A 17,382-nucleotide genomic window follows, 5' to 3' on the forward strand; every position below is an offset into this window, starting at 1 on the left:
GTGTCTAAGACTCTTGGCGATAAACAATTGGAGATAGATGGAGTTTAAACTCAAAATGTAGGTTATTCATTTTACAGGCGTTGCTGCATGTGCATTGATGTGAGCGTCATCACAAAGGGGAGGTCTGGGGAGTAGCTAAAGAATTCACATGTTGTGCACTTGTGTATTCTGTATGTTGTGCTGTGTCCTGGATTGTTTCAATGAGTTACACAAATTCTTTCTAATAACAGCGGGGTGCAGCAGACTTTGCTACACAACATGTTCTGCCCCCGGGCGTGTACAGTATGTATTATAATCATTTGGGGTGCTTGTTTGGGTAGCTCACTGTGTGGTACATCTGCTGTACAGTACAGTACAGTACAGTACAGTACAGTACAGTACAGTACAGTACAGTACAGTACAGTACAGTACAGTACAGTACAGTACAGTACAGTACAGTACAGTACAGTAGCCATCTACAGTATACTGCTCTCAACCCAAGCACTGTTTAGTGCTGTTTACAGTAATATTGAGGGGTAATGGTGGCATATCATGATTCTGTGTACAGCTTGTTGTGTTGTTGTCACAAAAGAAAGTGCTTTTATCACTTTAAACCTAGCATTGTAATAGAAATATGACAACATGACACTATAGAACTCCTACTACTAAAAATGCCCCACTCTGCAGGCCTACTTACAGCCCCCCCCCCCCCCCACCTCTTTATGAACCCTTCCTTTGTTCCCCAACCTGTACACGTCTTTTTCATTATTTCTTGTGATGATTTGAATTTTGTTGTTACCAGTATTTTCCATTTCATGACTATATTAATTGAATACCCACGACCTGAATGGAAACAAGACTGCAAGGACTATTTCCGGTGATATCCTTTTAGACTAAGTGTTTGACTGTACTCTGTATTTGACTGTATTCAATCAATCAATCAATCAGTCCGTCAATGTCAGAGTAACTATTTGTAACACTTTTAAGTAAAAAGGAGCATGTATGCCTCTGTGCACTAACCACACCTCCAGCTTTGTTTTGTATAAAGGAGACATTTGCAAGGGGCCGTTTCAGAGAGCTCCCGCCTTTTGTTAATAAATACATTGATTCATTCCACAACTCCCTTCATACTGACGTAAGGTTAATTCATTCCACTCTACAACTCCCTTTATACTGACGTAAGGTTAATTAATTCCACTCTACAACTCCCTTTATACTGACGTAAGGTTAATTCATTCTACTCTACAACTCCCTTTATACTGACGTAAGGTTAATTCATTCCACTCTACAACTCCCTTTATACTGACGTAAGGTTAATTCATTCCACTCTACAACTCCCTTTATACTTACGTAAGGTTAATTCATCCCACTCTACAACTCCCTTTATACTGACTTAAAGGGTCAGACCACTTTTTTTGAGGTTTGGGTTGTGTAGTTACTTTGCCATGATGCAACTCCAAATGTGGACAAGAAATAAAAAAATACTGCTCCAGTGATTAGAAATTGATAATTCAAAATATGCTCCTCATTGACTTACATTGTAGCTAAAACAGCTCTCAAAGTCACTCTTTTAGTATGTAAACAAACACAAACAAAGTTGATTCAGACAATATAGAGCATCACCAAAACTCATGTGTTTTTGTTTTTTTCATAAAAATGTTAGATTCCTGTTGATTTTACTATTTGAAGATCTGGATCCGGATCCACGGATCCAGTCCGGGTTTTCTTCCCAATAAAATGGACAAATCAACAGGAAGATAACATTTTTATGAAAAAATAAAACCACATGAGTTTTGGTGATGCTCTATATTGTCTGAATCAACATTGTTTGTGTTTGTTTACGTACTAAAAGAGTGACTTTGAGAGCTGTTTTAGCTACAATGTAAGTCAATGAGGAGCATATTTTGAATTATCAATTTCTAATCACTGGAGCAGTTCTTTTTTTATTTCTTGTCCACATTTGGAGTTGCATCATGGCAAAGTAACTACACAACCCAAACCTCAAAAAAAGTGGTCTTACCCTTTAAGGTTAATTCATTCCACTCTACAACTCCCTTCATACTTACGTAAGGTTAATTCATTCCACTCTACAACTCCCTTCATACTGACGTAAGGTTAATTCATCCCACTCTACAACTCCCTTTATACTGACGTAAGGTTAATTCATTCCACTCTACAACTCCCTAAGGTTAATTCCAGCGACGACAGAATCCCTGTCATTATCCAAACTACAACTACAACTGTATTTATTATAGTTGCACATTTACAATGACCAAGGGTCAACTACAAGGTAGGCAAACTTATAGGCAAACAAATGAGAAAATGTAATGTGAGGTTGTCACACAATCCCAAGGCACGCCTGGACTTGCCACGTGGCACACCATATGAGAACCGCTGACCACTAACAGTATGTCACATACAGTATAGTATATAGTGTACATATACACTATACAGATACACTATACAGTATCCACTTTGGAGAGTCTTCGACGAAGAGCAACGTGTCATATTTGTCACATATTGCATCTTCATGATCAGTACAAAATTATGCATCCCAGTGCAAAAAGAGTCTCCGTTATAGTGTACTGTATGCAAACCTAGTATACTGTTCACTTCCACTACACTGACAGACAGTATGAAGTAAACAACTCTAACAGCCATCCATGGCCTCCACGAACGAGCACGCACACACACACACACACACACACACACACACACACACACACACACACACACACACACACACACACACACACACACACACACACACACACACACACACACACGTACACACACACACAAAACAAACATCTTTGCTGACACCAGGCCATTTACACCACACTGTCTTGCTTTCCAACAGCTCATAGGAATTGCCTTAACAGCCCATGAGAGAGAGAGAGAGAGAGAGAGAGAGAGAGAGAGAGAGACAGAGAGAGATACCCTGCTGTCTTGGTTCGTTCGTACATGACTGAAAATAATCGGTAGAATAATGGCGCACAATAACAAACATTGTTGGGGGGAACATTTTTATACACAAGAGTTTATTGGGCAGGGAGAAGCTTTTAGACGGCTTAAAAGGCTTTTTCCCAAGGAGCAAAAACATAATTTCCCATCTGCCTGCGTTCCCGGGCTAAGTACTTTTCCGATGAGGCTCTGACGGGGCACGCTTGGAAATCCTTTTCAATCAAGAGCTGTCTTTTAATATGCGTATATTCTTATCTTATAATGGTGCCCCCCCTCCCCTCCTTCCTACGCCCCCCACCAGCTCTCTCCTCGCCTGCCTCTCTCTCTCTCTCTCTCTCTCTCTCTCTCTCTCTCTCTCTCTCTCTCTCTCTCTCTCTCTCTCTCTCTCTCTCTCTCTCTCTCTCTCTCTCTCTCCCCATTGTTGAGAGCCTTGTCCTCGGCGACACCGCTACCTCTCCTCCGCAGCCGTAATGGGCCATAAAGTGAATAGTAGCAGAGGTAAATAATTTAAATCCCCTGCACTTGCAGTGGCACACCTTGCATTATGAATTTTACGTTTAGGAGAAGGCGTGACAAGACGTTACAAATTACCACATTAGAGGGGGCGGGAGGGACAGATGATGATGATGATGATGCTGGTGTGTGTGTGTGTGTGTGTGTGTGTGTGTGTGTGTGTGTGTGTGTGTGTGTGTGTGTGTGTGTGTGTGTGTGTGTGTGTGTGTGTGTGTGTGTGTGTGTGTGTGTGTGTGGACTGTGGAGGGGTGTTGTTCTCTTGGGGAGAGGGAGAGAGAGTTCTCTAGAATCACTTAGGGGGAGTCAGGTACATTTGGCCAGGCCATTACACACGCAGGGGTGAAACGTTGGCTTTAAAGAGGCCAACGTGCCACCATGCATGGCCTCATCCTGCTACTAACACTGTTATTAGCAGGCCAAACCGGGGCAGATCAGGCCAGATCCTGTATCGTCTTTAGCTAAGTGGTAGCTTTGAGCAGGAAGCACGTCTCATGCCTGGACTTTAATGTCCTGATGCACTGTGTGTGTGTGTGTGTGTGTGTGTGTGTGTGTGTGTGTGTGTGTGGGTGTGTGTGTGGGTGTGTAAGTGAAGCAGGTAGCAGCTGCCTAGCTTGGTGGTTCTCAACCTGTGGGTCAGGACCCCCAGATCCCCACATGATTGGGAGCAGTGAGTTTCATTGTGTGGTCCAGGGACCATTATTACAGATACTAAGTATTATGCAACTAGATAACATTACAAGTATGTCTATTTTTGAGGGGCCCCTCCTATATACAGGTTTAATGTTTGTTTTTAGTTCAATGTTTGTTTTAAAAATGCCATTGACAATGACGGGAAAATGTACGTCATCTTGTCCCTAAACATGAAATGCCATTAACAATAAAGAGAATTTAATGTTTGTTTTGTCACTGTTTGTTTTACATCACCATTACATCACCTAAAATGAGTTAGACTTTAATATATTAGCGCCCCTCACTTCACACGGGTGTGATTTTTTCTCTACACCTACACTAAAGGAATTCTGGATCAATGACATACATAATCAGACCCAATAAAAGAAAATCTTTAATTGGATCCCATGGATACAGCGTTTATCAATTGGGGATCAGTGGCCTAATCATGCATATCAAACTGGTTGAGAACCACATGCCTTAGAAGCATAGCAGGTGTGGATGGGATGCTAGCAATGCTGAAAACCAGCATATACACGTTCAACTGTGACGGAATAAATGCAAATTAAATGTTAGCGACTTGGGTACAAACTCTATATCAGTGTTCGACTCTCCTTTGAGCTACTTTGTATTTATTCTATGCAGCGACTAGAATAGGTTGAGTTGTACATGTACTCAATTACTGTAATTAAAGGACCACTTCACTACTTTTCAACCTATCTTCATATAATAGGTCCTCTCTAATAATAATGATAAAAATGTTTAGATTTGTATTATCGTCAGAACGATGGCTTCCAATTTCGCATTGCAACTTTTCAGGACTAGAAAGCCTGCAGTTTGGATGGATTCCCCATCGATGATGTCACTGGTGGGTTTGTGAACTGCCCACAGCCCTCCTATGAGGAGTACTTTTACTTTTGGTACTTTATTGTGCTTATACTAAGTGGTTTACTTCAGTATTTCCCCTTATTGTGTGGCGGGCAACAGTAATAAATGAATTGCTAACAAATTATATTGTCGTTTTTTATCGGCAACTAATCGTGGTTGTTTTTTGTAACATATCGCGGCTGTTTGTGTTTTACAGCCCTTAGCAGTGGCTAAGCTAGCTTAGTGTGTGTATGTCAACCCTTTCGCTTCCCTCACAATCTGCACGTTCACGTGAGGTAAACAAAGATGCCCTGTAAGCTGTGGCGAAATCAGGACTCGCGGCTGTTACCGACATTGCAAGCTTTTCACTTGCAATGTCGTTCAGAAATGATTACCTGCAATATCTGTACAATGGACTTCGCTAGGCTTTGGATAAATTCCACAATGTAATGTGGGAGCATTTGAAGAGCAGGGACGTTGCATTATCAGTAGACCGCTAGTTATGGCTTCATTAGCTTTTAGCTCGCTAGGCGTGAAATTTATACGGAAGCGGAAACGATGAGTGCCAGATACAGTAGGCGGATCCGAGCACTAAGGAGCAAGATAGCTCCCCACCAGTGGCGGTAAGTAGTCACCCATTAAATGATCTATAACTGCGAAAGACGCAGAACAACAACGAGAACAAAACCCCGCCAAAAATCCACATTTTCCACCACCCAAACCCCCCCCCCCACACACACACACACACACAATCAGGTTCTGACTATGGGAAACGCTGATATTTTAATGCCAACACATTTGTACGCTACTTTTACTAGTACATATACATCCAATCTGATTGGATTAAATGACGTAAAACGACGTTAAGCTCACTTTGCTGCATGCACATACCCTCTAATATTTGTATACTCTCAGAGTGACAGAACACAGGATTTAACAGCGTGATTTTGGATACGGCTATATGGCACACTACCTGCATAATGCTGACTGCTCCATTAATCCTTTACATCACATCCTTTCTGCAGTAATAGTTCATCAGCCAGGCACTCGCTCTTATTTCTTTCATGTGAAACTCCCCCACATGCCCCCCCCCTGTTCTCACGCTGTGTGTTCGTGCTCTCGTTCCCTTCGTTTGGTGTGTCGGCCAAAACTATAACCTGTGTTTTCCCCTGTGTGCTGCTGGATCCCCCAGCGCTGTGTGTCAGCCCCCGATCCACGTGTCCAATCAACATAGCCATGCAGTACACGTACCGCGTGCACATGTATGTGTGTGTGTGTGTGTGTGTGTATGTATGTGTGTGTGTGTGTGTGTGTGTATGTATGTGTGTGTGTGTGTGTGTGTGTGTGTGTGTGTGTGTGTGTGTGTGTGTGCGTGTGTGTGCGTGTGAGGGCATAACAGCGATACAGGCAGAAAATAAGAAAATAAGGCCAAGCATATTGTATGTGTGTCAGCGGTGTGTATGATTCATGTTGCGTATACCTCAGTGTCTGTGTGTGTGTGTGTGTGTGTGTGTGTGTATTTGTGTGCATGCATGTGTGTCTTTTTTGTGTTTATGTAATTGACTCCTAGCCGACCTAGCGTACGTGTATGGTTCTTTCTATTTGTGCAAGCGTCTGTGTTTGTGTGATTCATCTGCTGCCGTATGCCTGACTTTGCCTGTGTGCCTGCGTGCGTGCGTGCGTGTGTGTGTGTGTGTGTGTGTGTGTGTACATGTGTATGCAGATGTGTGTGACTGTGTTTCATGAGAGAGGGAGGGGGCGCTCGGCCCCCCAGGCCCCCTGCGACGGTGATACGGGTGGCCCCGGTCCCTCCTGAGCTGGGTGACCTTTAGCATTGTGCTGGCTGGCTGGTGTGTGTACTTACATCAACGTAATTTGCATTAATGTAATCGGAGCTCTGCTCCCCCTCCAGGGCCTGTAGCCTGACACGGGAGTGATCATCTGGAAGAGAGCAAGAGAAGAAGAAACCAGCATTGAATTAATCATATTAACGAGGGCACGGGGAGAGAGAGAGAAAGAGAGAGTTTACAAAAAGAGAGAGTTACAGTATGGAGAGACAGAGAAACAGAGGGACAGTTTGTGTCCCTCTGTCTGTCAGTCGGTCGGTCTGTCGGTTGGTTGGTCGGTCGGTCGGACGGTCGGAGGGACGGTCGGTCGGACGGACGGACAGAAACACAGGGACAATTTGAGAGAAAGAGGAAGGTTGCTGTCCTTCATCCTCTCACATTGTCCCTCTCTGTTTCTCTCTGAGTGAGAGACAAAGTGAGAGAGAGAGAGAGAGAGAGAGAGAGAGAGAAAAAAAGAGAGAGAGAGAGAGAGAGAGAGAGAGAGACGGACAGACATAATTAAGGAGGAGGTGTGTGAAGGAGAGACATGAACACAGGTCCAGAATTGGCATCCCAGCAGCACAACATCCGGGCCCCGTATTTAAAAATGGAATGTGGCTCATGTTGAGCGGTGATTGTTTGACTGGATATGGAACGCAGCCTAACATTATATGGCGAACCATGTAGGGCCGCTGCTGTCACTTGACAGCCATTTATCTTCCCCCTGCATTCCATTTGTCACCCAGAGGGGAAAAACAAGTCCTATTTTCAGATAGCCCAACCATGCATTAGTTTTGTCACACTTAACGCGACAGGCCGTGCGACCAATCCCATTGTCAATAAAGAGGCCATGAAAGTCGCTGCACTGATAAAGAACCCTAATCTTTTCACTCCAACACTGGGAAAAATGCAGTGTTCATTTAACCTCTGAAACCCATAAGGGTTAAATCCTTCAAGAAGCCCCATAACTCTGAGTGTACAAGGAGTGACTCTTGACCACAATGTTAGATTATTTAGACAGATAGGTTTATTGTTCACCTGACACCTGGTGGCCTATAGTTTCAATGTACAAATTATTGCTTTGATAGTATGTTGTTTAGACTGATGCTAGGTTATTGGTTTATGTGTGATCCTAGTTTACTAAGGCCCTACACTGTCTCTTTGCATTTGATATATGTGATTACCTTGCTTAAATGCCTACTAAATTGTAAATTGTAACCCCTCCTAGGAAGCCAGAGGATACATGGACCCCATTTGAGGATCACTGGGTCAATTGAACACCCTGAGAATATTTTACTGAGAAGTAAATGCTTGAAAAGAAGGAGAATTGGCATTACCAGCATCCCCTCCTATGAAGGCTGGGAGAGAGGCTGAGACGGGTTGAAATGAAGTTCAAAACTCTAATCAGCATGAGCGGCACGTCAGCACGAGCTCGCTCAGATAATACGAATTAACACCGAAATCAAATCTAGCACTTTGATAAACACAGCTGTGATGCTAGGACGTGACGTATACATACGGCGGGCACTGTATTTCTCATTGCCCGGGCGGGGAGGGGGGGAGACACAGGCAATGAGAAAGAAGAAGTGGCGAAAAAAAGGTCAAAGTCAATCTCTTCGTCGGCTTGATGATAAAACTCTGTTTGAGAAGCTTATAGCGATGGAGAGCGTCGAGCACTCGGCCAATAAATCAGCTGATGGAATGGGAGAGACATGGAGGGAGAGATTCATGAGGTGCTTCTGCTGTCTGTACACACATGCGATGATGTTGCCGTAGCGGTTCTTCATGCGGTTCTCGTCCTTCTTGGCCGAGTCCCACGGAGCCGACTGGCCCTCGAAGAAGCTCTGGAGAGAGAGAGAGAGAGAGAGAGAGAGAGAGAGAGAGAGAGGAAGAAAGAGAGAGAGAGAGAGAGAGAGGAGCAGACATGAGTTGTAGTGTCATATCAACCCTATTTTATTTATCTGTCGTGCAACAAAAATCACACTTGTGTGAAGTGAGGGGCGTCTCACTCCTTTAAACAGTGTGTTATTGTGTAAAACAACAAAAGATGTCACAAGATGTATTTATCTTGGCCACATGACTGCTGTGAACAAAGTCCATAGACTTGGCTGCCATATGACATCATTTCAAAAGCCAGGCATTGGAGGCTAGTGCCCCTCAAAAATAGCCGATCAATGGGGCACCTGCTGACCTAGCGGTCCAGGCGCATATACCACATACGTAGGTGCATGTCTGGCAACGGGCTTGAGTCCCGATGACCTTTGCTGCATGTCATTCGCAGTCTCTCTCTCTCTCTCTCTCCCTGTTTCTGTACAAGAAAATAAAATGAAATAAATCATAACTACATAACTACTCTCAGATTACCCTCATGAAATATTTATTACACTCTCGCTGCGGAGATTTCCATTCAGATGACACACCAGGCACAATTAAGGCAAATTATGAAAATACATCTCTGCCACCACTCTGTATTGATGTTCAGCACGGCGGGGTGGGGGGTGGGATGATATGCTGTGGGTTTTAATTGTGTGTGTGTGGGGGGGGGGGGGCTTGAGGGCGGTGGAATAAGCTAAGGCACATTAAAAATCATTCAAATATAGGACCGTGACCTACTCTTCAAATATAGATTTGAGGCGGTAACGTTGACTACATTAGGTAGTGCACAGTATTATATATAGGGCCTACGCAGCCGAGAATGGACCTTTACGTGTGGTTTTATTTTATTATTTACAGTAGTCAAATATTATTGCTCTGTTTTGCTCCCAATTTAGTTGTTTTGTCCATGAATCCTCCCCACCCATTTCTGTGTTCCCAAAGTTGGGGTCGCGACCCCATAATTGGACACTGACGGCAATTAAATTAAATGTTTTTGAATGAGTGAAATACAATGTAAAAATGTTTTTTTTTTTTTTTACAAAACCCCTATAGGCTTAATATATTACATGTGTGGACAAATGTGCATGCTTAATCGCTTACGTGCATAAAATGACCTCCAGGGTTAGTTTGGAGTCAATGGCAGCATTATTTTGGTGCCAGGGGCTGAAAATCCCCAAATGAATGAAGGAACCCTAACCGGGAACGAAATAGAGCCTCCGTCCTACTCCACCCGTTCAACACCTTAGGTTTTTATATATAGACGTTAAGCCGGATGCACTATGATGGATTCGAACCCCGAGACGACCCGAACCGGTGGACAGGTACTTTACCCCTGTGCCACCCAATCGCTATGGATACAAAGAAAGTTGATCAAGTATCAATGAGACTTTCATTTGTCTCAGTATTGTCGTGCAGGCAGGCAGGGCAGGCAGGCAGGCGGCAGGCCGTTTGTCTCGGAAATGGAGGCTCCCTTCAGATATCGCAAAAGGACATTATATACTTCTGTGTATAAGTCGTGCTGAGGATTAGCGCATTTCACCAAGAAACAGCTTGAATATGCTAAAAATATGTCCCCCATCCATTTAGTCAAGATGGAAAAGTGTCTCCTAGATGGATTATACGGGCTTGTCCCTGCCTCCCGCCCCCACCGACGCAGTTTGTCTTGAGGAGAGGCGCTGGTCAATGTCATTCCAGCTGTCACTCTGAGGGATGCAGGCCCACCATCAAGAGCCTGAAGACAAATCATCAGCTAGACAAAAAGGCGTTACCTGGCAACTTCATAATGGTTCTTTCTTAAAGGGAATGACCCTGCCTGTCTGAGACGCCACCGTCTCATTCCTCAGCGCCGTTAGGATCCTGACGCAGAATGGGCCGAGATATGATGAAGATAAAGTAGTCAACGCTCTAGAGAGACATGGGGGCGGGGCGATTACATGGAAGAAGATTGAAAAACTGCTGCTTCCGAGGAGTTTTGCTCCAGAGATGAGAAATCACACCAATTATTAAGAGATGATTTACAGTATAGCATGAGATTAGAATTGGTATTATACTGTAAGCACATAAGATAGTGGTAAAAAGTAAGTATTTTGGTTGCTCAGACACTAATACATCCCACTGAGAACACAGACTCCTTTCATCAATGGATATAGGCTAGATTTTGGGAGCAGAAATAATAAAAATCTTAAATTATGCCCAAGTAGCGGGATTGGAGTTAAGCTTCTGTTGATCACTTAACCCCATCTTTCATTTCAGTATCTGAGCCAGGCAGCCACGGCATGGCTCCGTAATCGCAGGCTATCCGCCATGATCCACCCACACCTGTGTGTTCCCCATTGTGCCATTATGCCTCTTTGTTTGTGAGTAATCAGTGAACTGAGAAAAGTCATATTTCCTTTCCCATCCACTCACTTTGTGAAAGCTACTCTATGTCGAGCAACAAAAGAGCACACACACAAGCACACACGCACGCACGCATGCAGGCACATTTATTTTTTTAATAAAGAATGGAAACTCATATATTTCCGAACTGCTCACCGTGAGAGCAGAGGAGACTCATTCAAACTGACTAGAAATCATTTGTGTTTTCCGATGAGCTCAGCTGTATACGGGTGTGCGTTCATTCTGAATTCTTCTCACATGAATGTACATCACATTTCATTCATCATCATAATAATAACAGATGCATTTGGAAAACTAACGTTAAACACAACGACACAAAGCCTTTGACGGAGACAACACTGTCACCGAGAAGCTTGTTGACTTTGCTCTCTCCCCATTTATATGCGACTGCACGCCAGCGTTGTGTGCCTGGAAACAGCTAGTCTACGAGCTCACAGTTAGACGCATTGTGAGCAGGGGTCATCGATATGTCCGTACACAGACATGGTCTTGTCTGTGGCAAACTTTTGTATTTTCTTTTCTACACATCATTATAATGTTCTTATTTTGATCATATTCTGATCGTCAAGTCTCCAGGTTTTCGTCAGAATGTGTACGACACTTATTTACTACGACACTGTGGCATATTATAGGAGTCCATCTACAGTCGTACTAGTGGAACTCAATTTTTTTATTTGCACGGACCGTCTTAACTCTGAGATGGTCATTCAGTCTCTTTGTGTTTCTGATAACATTATCGTCCACATTTTGTATGTCCGTGGCAACGAATATATATATGTTGACAAAAATGTCCACCACAAGGCAAGCCAGCGTGGTGATGACCCCTGGTTGTGAGCTTTGTAGATCGGCCGTGTTTGGCGCGCGACGTCATCGTGCCACCGAGTATAAATTCAGCATCACTGTGCTGCGACGTGCAGATGCATGCAGATACTTACTCATGTTAGTCACAGCTTTAGAAAGATTTTATGAAGCATAAATTATGTAAGCAAGAGAGACTCCAGTGTTCATTTAAAGGACCACTTCACCACTTTTCAACCTATCTTCATATAATTGGTCCTCACTAATGTTCATGATGAACAAGATTTGTTTGTTTTTTATATTTACTAGTCCTTACCCGTTCTGAATATATGAACAGCAAATTATGTTCAGTGTGGGGAATTGTTTACAGATGGTCTTGGGAAGTTGGGTTGGGCACAAAAGTGGAATAGTGGATATGGATATGTTGCTGGGTGTCCAAGCGATAACGAAATTAGGTCAAAATTCCGCTAAATATGACGTAAATTAAATCATGATGTATGATGATAAGAGTGCCCCTCACTTCACACAGGTGTGATTTTTCTTTAATAAAGTGATATGAGGTGAGGTAGGGGCAGGCAATATGACAAAATATTATATCACAATATCTTTTCAGAAATGATCACAATATTGATATTCATCTGGATATCATATTTTTTATATAATCTATATAATCAATTTGTTTTTATAATGATAGACTATTAGTTTGGTATGCAGATAGATAGATAGATAGATAGATAGATAGATAGATAGATAGATAGATAGATAGATAGATAGATAGATAGATAGATAGATAGATAGATAGATAGATAGTCAATTCATTTTATGAATGGATGGACAGACAGACTATCCGTTTTTATCTTGCTGTTCTATCATGTGAGTTTGACATTTAGTGCAGAGGCTACTCGATGTTGAATTAGTAATGTAACATTCTCCTTGGCTTTGACTGCTTCAGTTCAGAAGTGTTGCATTTAGAGTTATGGACCTGAGCTAGGCACTGACTAATATATCCAGCCAGGTCGGTCATTCGTATTGCGCTGCGCACGCGCTTTTAGCGAGGTGCTAAGCAAGGGTTGTTTTGGTATATCAATCAATCCGTCCACTCCATGTGCGTGCGCACGTGCACTCTTTACGTGCGCGGCTAAAAAACTACTGACAAAGTGTCAGTGGTTCAGCCACGAACATCTGTGCACTGTGTCACATGGTTTTGCTAACGTTACACAGCTTCTGTTGGTGAATGCCCTTTTCACAATGGATCAACTAAAGTGAGATGTTTTAAAATAAATTTTAAAAGAAGAAATTACACTGATTAATTTGTTTAAAATTAATGCCAGCAAGCAATGCCAACAAGCTGTCTGGATTTCTATCTTGTTTTGTGGTGACATTATCTACATGATGACTACTAAAGGAAAAATAAATAAAACTCACAAAATGAACCAAAAGTTGATTGTCTTACCTCGTTTATCTGATCCAAAGTTAATGTACAGATTAACAAGAAGCATGGGTCAGGGAGAGATATAAGTACAGGATAAGTCAACAGGCTTCAGGCTTCATGGGTCAGGGAGAGATATAAGTACAGGATAAGTCAACAGGCTTCAGGCTTCATGGGTCAGGGAGAGATATAAGTACAGGATAAGTCAACAGGCTTCAGGCTTCATGGGTCAGGGAGAGATATAAGTACAGGATAAGTCAACAGGCTTCAGGCTTCATGGGTCAGGGAGAGATATAAGTACAGGATAAGTCAACAGGCTTCAGGCTTCATGGGTCAGGGAGAGATATAAGTACAGGATAAGTCAACAGGCTTCAGGCTTCATGGGTCAGGGAGAGATATAAGTACAGGATAAGTCAACAGGCTTCCAGGTGCATTACGGTCCAATCTCATCAAGTAAAAAGGGGGAGGTATGGTTAAAAAGGGCATTAACCTTAAAGGACCACTTCACCACTTTTCAACCTATCTTCATATAATAGGTCCTCACTAATAATCTTGAAAAAATTGCGCAATTTTTTTCTACTCGGTCTGTGTCTCATAGGAGGGCTGTGGGCAGTTCAGAAACCGTCTTCCAGTGACATCATCGATGGGGAATACAAGCCAATAAAAACTGCAGGCTTTCTAGTCCTGAAAAGTTGCAATGCGAAAATGGAAGCCATCGTTCTCACGATAATGAAAATCTAAACATTTTTGTAAAAAAATCATGTTTAAAAAATAATCTGCCTAATGATGATGTCACTGATAGACGGTTTCTAAACTACCCACAACCCTCCTACGAGACACAGACTGAGTAGAAAATAATCGTGCCATTGTATCATGATTATTAGTGAGGACCTACAGTATTATATGAAGATAGGTTGAAAAGTGGTGAAGTGGTCCTTTAAGACATATATAAATGATGTACAAACAAATAACTCTCAGAAATAGTTATAGAAATGTGTGTTTGTTGGTTCATATCTCTGTTATTACGGTACTGAAGTAGTAGCGATGCATCTTATATAATTGGAAACCCTTTCGTTTCCAGTTCCCTTTACAATGATGTACTGATCAACTGATCATGCATTTTTGGGATGAACAGCACAGCTGAACACCACATCAACATGTGCTGCATGTGGTTCTTCCACCCACAACTGACTGACTGACTGACTGACTGTTGAATGAATAAAGCATAAACTTGCCAGTATGTCCTGTTTATTCCTTTATACTGGCAGAGAGTTGGTTGTTCTGCTGAGAGCACAGACAGATAATGTAAATTTTGACACATTTCACTTGGGAACCACCCACACAATCAGTTGTGCTGCACCTCATGGATGATTGCACATGGGACATCATTGTGAAGAGAAATGGACAGGCTTCCCAGACCGAAAGGGACGAGTAGTAATAACAAAGGAGACAAACACAAATGTCCTTAACTGTTTTTAGCAGTTGTAGCAGTAAAATAAAATAGAGAAGACATCATCGGAACACAAACATACAAATGAATCGCTCTAGTCAAGAGAGAATGAGCTCCACTAACATAATGAGGGTCTCACAGGTGGAGTGGGAGGGGCTGTGTGGACCGCTAGGTGACAGCATGTAGATGAGAAACACAGAGAGAGAGAGAGAGAGAGAGAGAGAGAGAGATGGGCTGACAGAGAGAGAGAGAGAGAGAGAGAGAGACAGAGAGACAGAGAAGATCAGTGTGGGGGCCAATTGCTCACGTTCTGTCGTCGCTGTGTTTTTGACCGACTGCACTGCATGTGTGCAGCGGCTGCTGCCACGCGGGCCCAAAACACCATTCTCCATAATAAATGAGGCCCTGAGGGCAGACCAAGGTAGGAACCCCCTGCACGCGCTCTGCCGCCACAGGCAGCCACGAGAGGCTGCTGCCTTAGGCTACGTTATTTAACCTCCCTCTCATCGGTCATGAAGTGGAAATAGAGAGTTAATTACTGATAAATATGGCGAGCACGCACGCACGCACGCACGCACGCACGCACGCACGCACGCACGCACGCACGCACGCACGCCCGCCCGCCCGCACACACACACACACACACACACACACACACACACACACACACACACACACACACACACACACACACACACACACTCAAATGGGTACGTAAGGATTGAGGTGCGAAGGGGGAAGGGGAAGTGGGAAAGACAGTGTGATGTAGGCCTATATGTAAAGAGAGCTGGGCAGAGAGTTGGAAGCACCAATACAAAGGAAACGGTGATGGGGTAATGAGAGAGAAATGGATGAGAGAGAGGAGAGAGGACTTAAAAAAGGACTTACGAAGCACAGTAGTGTTTAATGTCCCAGGTTGTTTTAATGTGACATCTGGGTGGGATGATTGTATGGCGCTGCAGGGGCGAGTGTGGTAGTACAGGCCAGGGCTAACGCCATGACCACTAGCGCTGGATAACAGGACGTCTGGCAGCCACACTGCCTGGGTGACTGGCAGGCTGGCTGGCTGGCTGATTGGCAGGCTGGCAGGCTGGCTGGCTGACTGGCTGACTGGCTGGCTGACTGGCTGGCTGATTGGCAGGCTGGCAGGCTGGCTGGCTGGCTGACTGGCTGACTGGCTGGCTGGCTGGCTGGCTGGCTGGCTGACTGGCTGGTTGACTGGCTGGCTGACTGGCTGGCTAATTGGCAGGCTGGCAGGCTGGCTGGCTGGCTGGCTGGCTGGCTGGCTGGCTGACTGGCAGGCTGGCTGGCTGATTGGCTGGCTGGCTGGCTGGCTGATTGGCTGGCTGGCAGGCTGGCTGGCTGGCTGAATGGCTGGCTGCCTGGCTGAATGGCAGGCTGGCTGGCTGGCTGAATGGCTGGCTGGCTGACTGGCAGGCTGGCTGGCCAGGGGGATGGTTGGAGTGCAGCCAAGCCCTGCCAGCCGCTTGCCCTAATGAGAGAAAACGAGAGTGATGCTCTGCCGAGTCAAACTCTCTTTTGTCTGGGTGTCAGCAGTGAGAGCCGTGGTGTCAGATTAGGGGGCTTCGCTGTGCGACAACAGTCTCCTTAAGAGCAGCGGGAAGGCACCGGCATGGACCTAATCGCACCTGATTCTGATGAAATAGGAAGGGACAGGAGCACACACTGCCAGACGCAGCTTCTCACACTTAGCTGTCTTTTTTTTTGCTGTTGCTGTTGTTGTCTTTCCGTGCTCACTTTTTAAGCTGATGCATTTAAACGTCAGCATATGGCCCCACTGTATGCTTAACACAGTACATCACCGAGGGAGGACCACACCACACACACACACACACACACACACACACACACACACACGTACAAAACGTGCACCCACGCACAAAACACACACGCACGCACAAAACAGCAAATGCACAATTGCTATGAACAACAACAAGGACGAGATGAAGAAAAACGTATCATGGCATAAACACAGTGAGATGGACGGGGTACATTAACAATTCATCATAAAAGTGCATCTGGGAAAGAACAGAAAAGTTCTGCAGTGCTGAACCAAGCAGGGCGAGAGAGACAGGGGGGGGGCATCCAGAGAGACAGAGGGGGGGGGGGGGGGTCCAGAGAGACAGAGGGGGGCATCCAGAGAGACAGAGGGGGGGGGGGGGGGGGGGGTCCAGAGAGACAGAGGGGGGCATCCAGAGAGACAGAGGGGGCATCCAGAGAGACAGAGGGGGGAGTCCAGAGAGACAGAGGGGGGGGGGGGGGGGGTCCAGAGAGACAGAGGGGGGCATCCAGAGAGACAGAGGGGGGAGTCCAGAGAGACAGAGGGGGGGGTCCAGAGAGACAGAGGGGGGCATCCAGAGAGACAGAGGGGGGAGTCCAGAGAGACAGAGGGGGGGGGGGGGGGGGTCCAGAGAGACAGAGGGGGGCATCCAGAGAGACAGAGGGGGGAGTCCAGAGAGACAGAGGGGGGGGTCCAGAGAGACAGAGGGGGGCATCCAGAGAGACAGAGGGGGGAGTCCAGAGAGACAGAGGGGGGGGGGGGGGGTCCAGAGAGACAGGGGGGGGGGGGGGGGGTCCAGAGAGACAGAGGG

At 44.8% G+C, this 17,382-nt stretch overlaps 1 protein-coding gene across 10 annotated transcripts in view; it reads right to left on the reverse strand.

Moving 5' to 3' along the window:
• LOC310870755 (receptor-type tyrosine-protein phosphatase mu) overlaps nt 1-17,382 on the reverse strand; it is a 255,299-nt gene that overhangs the window by 37,575 nt on the left and 200,342 nt on the right. For all 10 annotated transcript variants that reach the window (XM_083782041.1, XM_083782049.1, XM_083782048.1 and 7 more), the window contains 2 exons: nt 8,575-8,662; nt 6,857-6,933 (listed from right to left, as the gene is read on the reverse strand). In XM_083782041.1, the coding sequence (XP_083638167.1) occupies nt 6,857-6,933; nt 8,575-8,662 (165 nt within the window). The remainder of the gene's footprint in view (nt 1-6,856; nt 6,934-8,574; nt 8,663-17,382) is intronic.

The sequence above is a fragment of the Protomyctophum parallelum genome (assembly GCF_964188405.1).
Source record: "Protomyctophum parallelum genome assembly, chromosome: 14".
Lineage (NCBI taxonomy): Eukaryota > Metazoa > Chordata > Actinopteri > Myctophiformes > Myctophidae > Protomyctophum > Protomyctophum parallelum.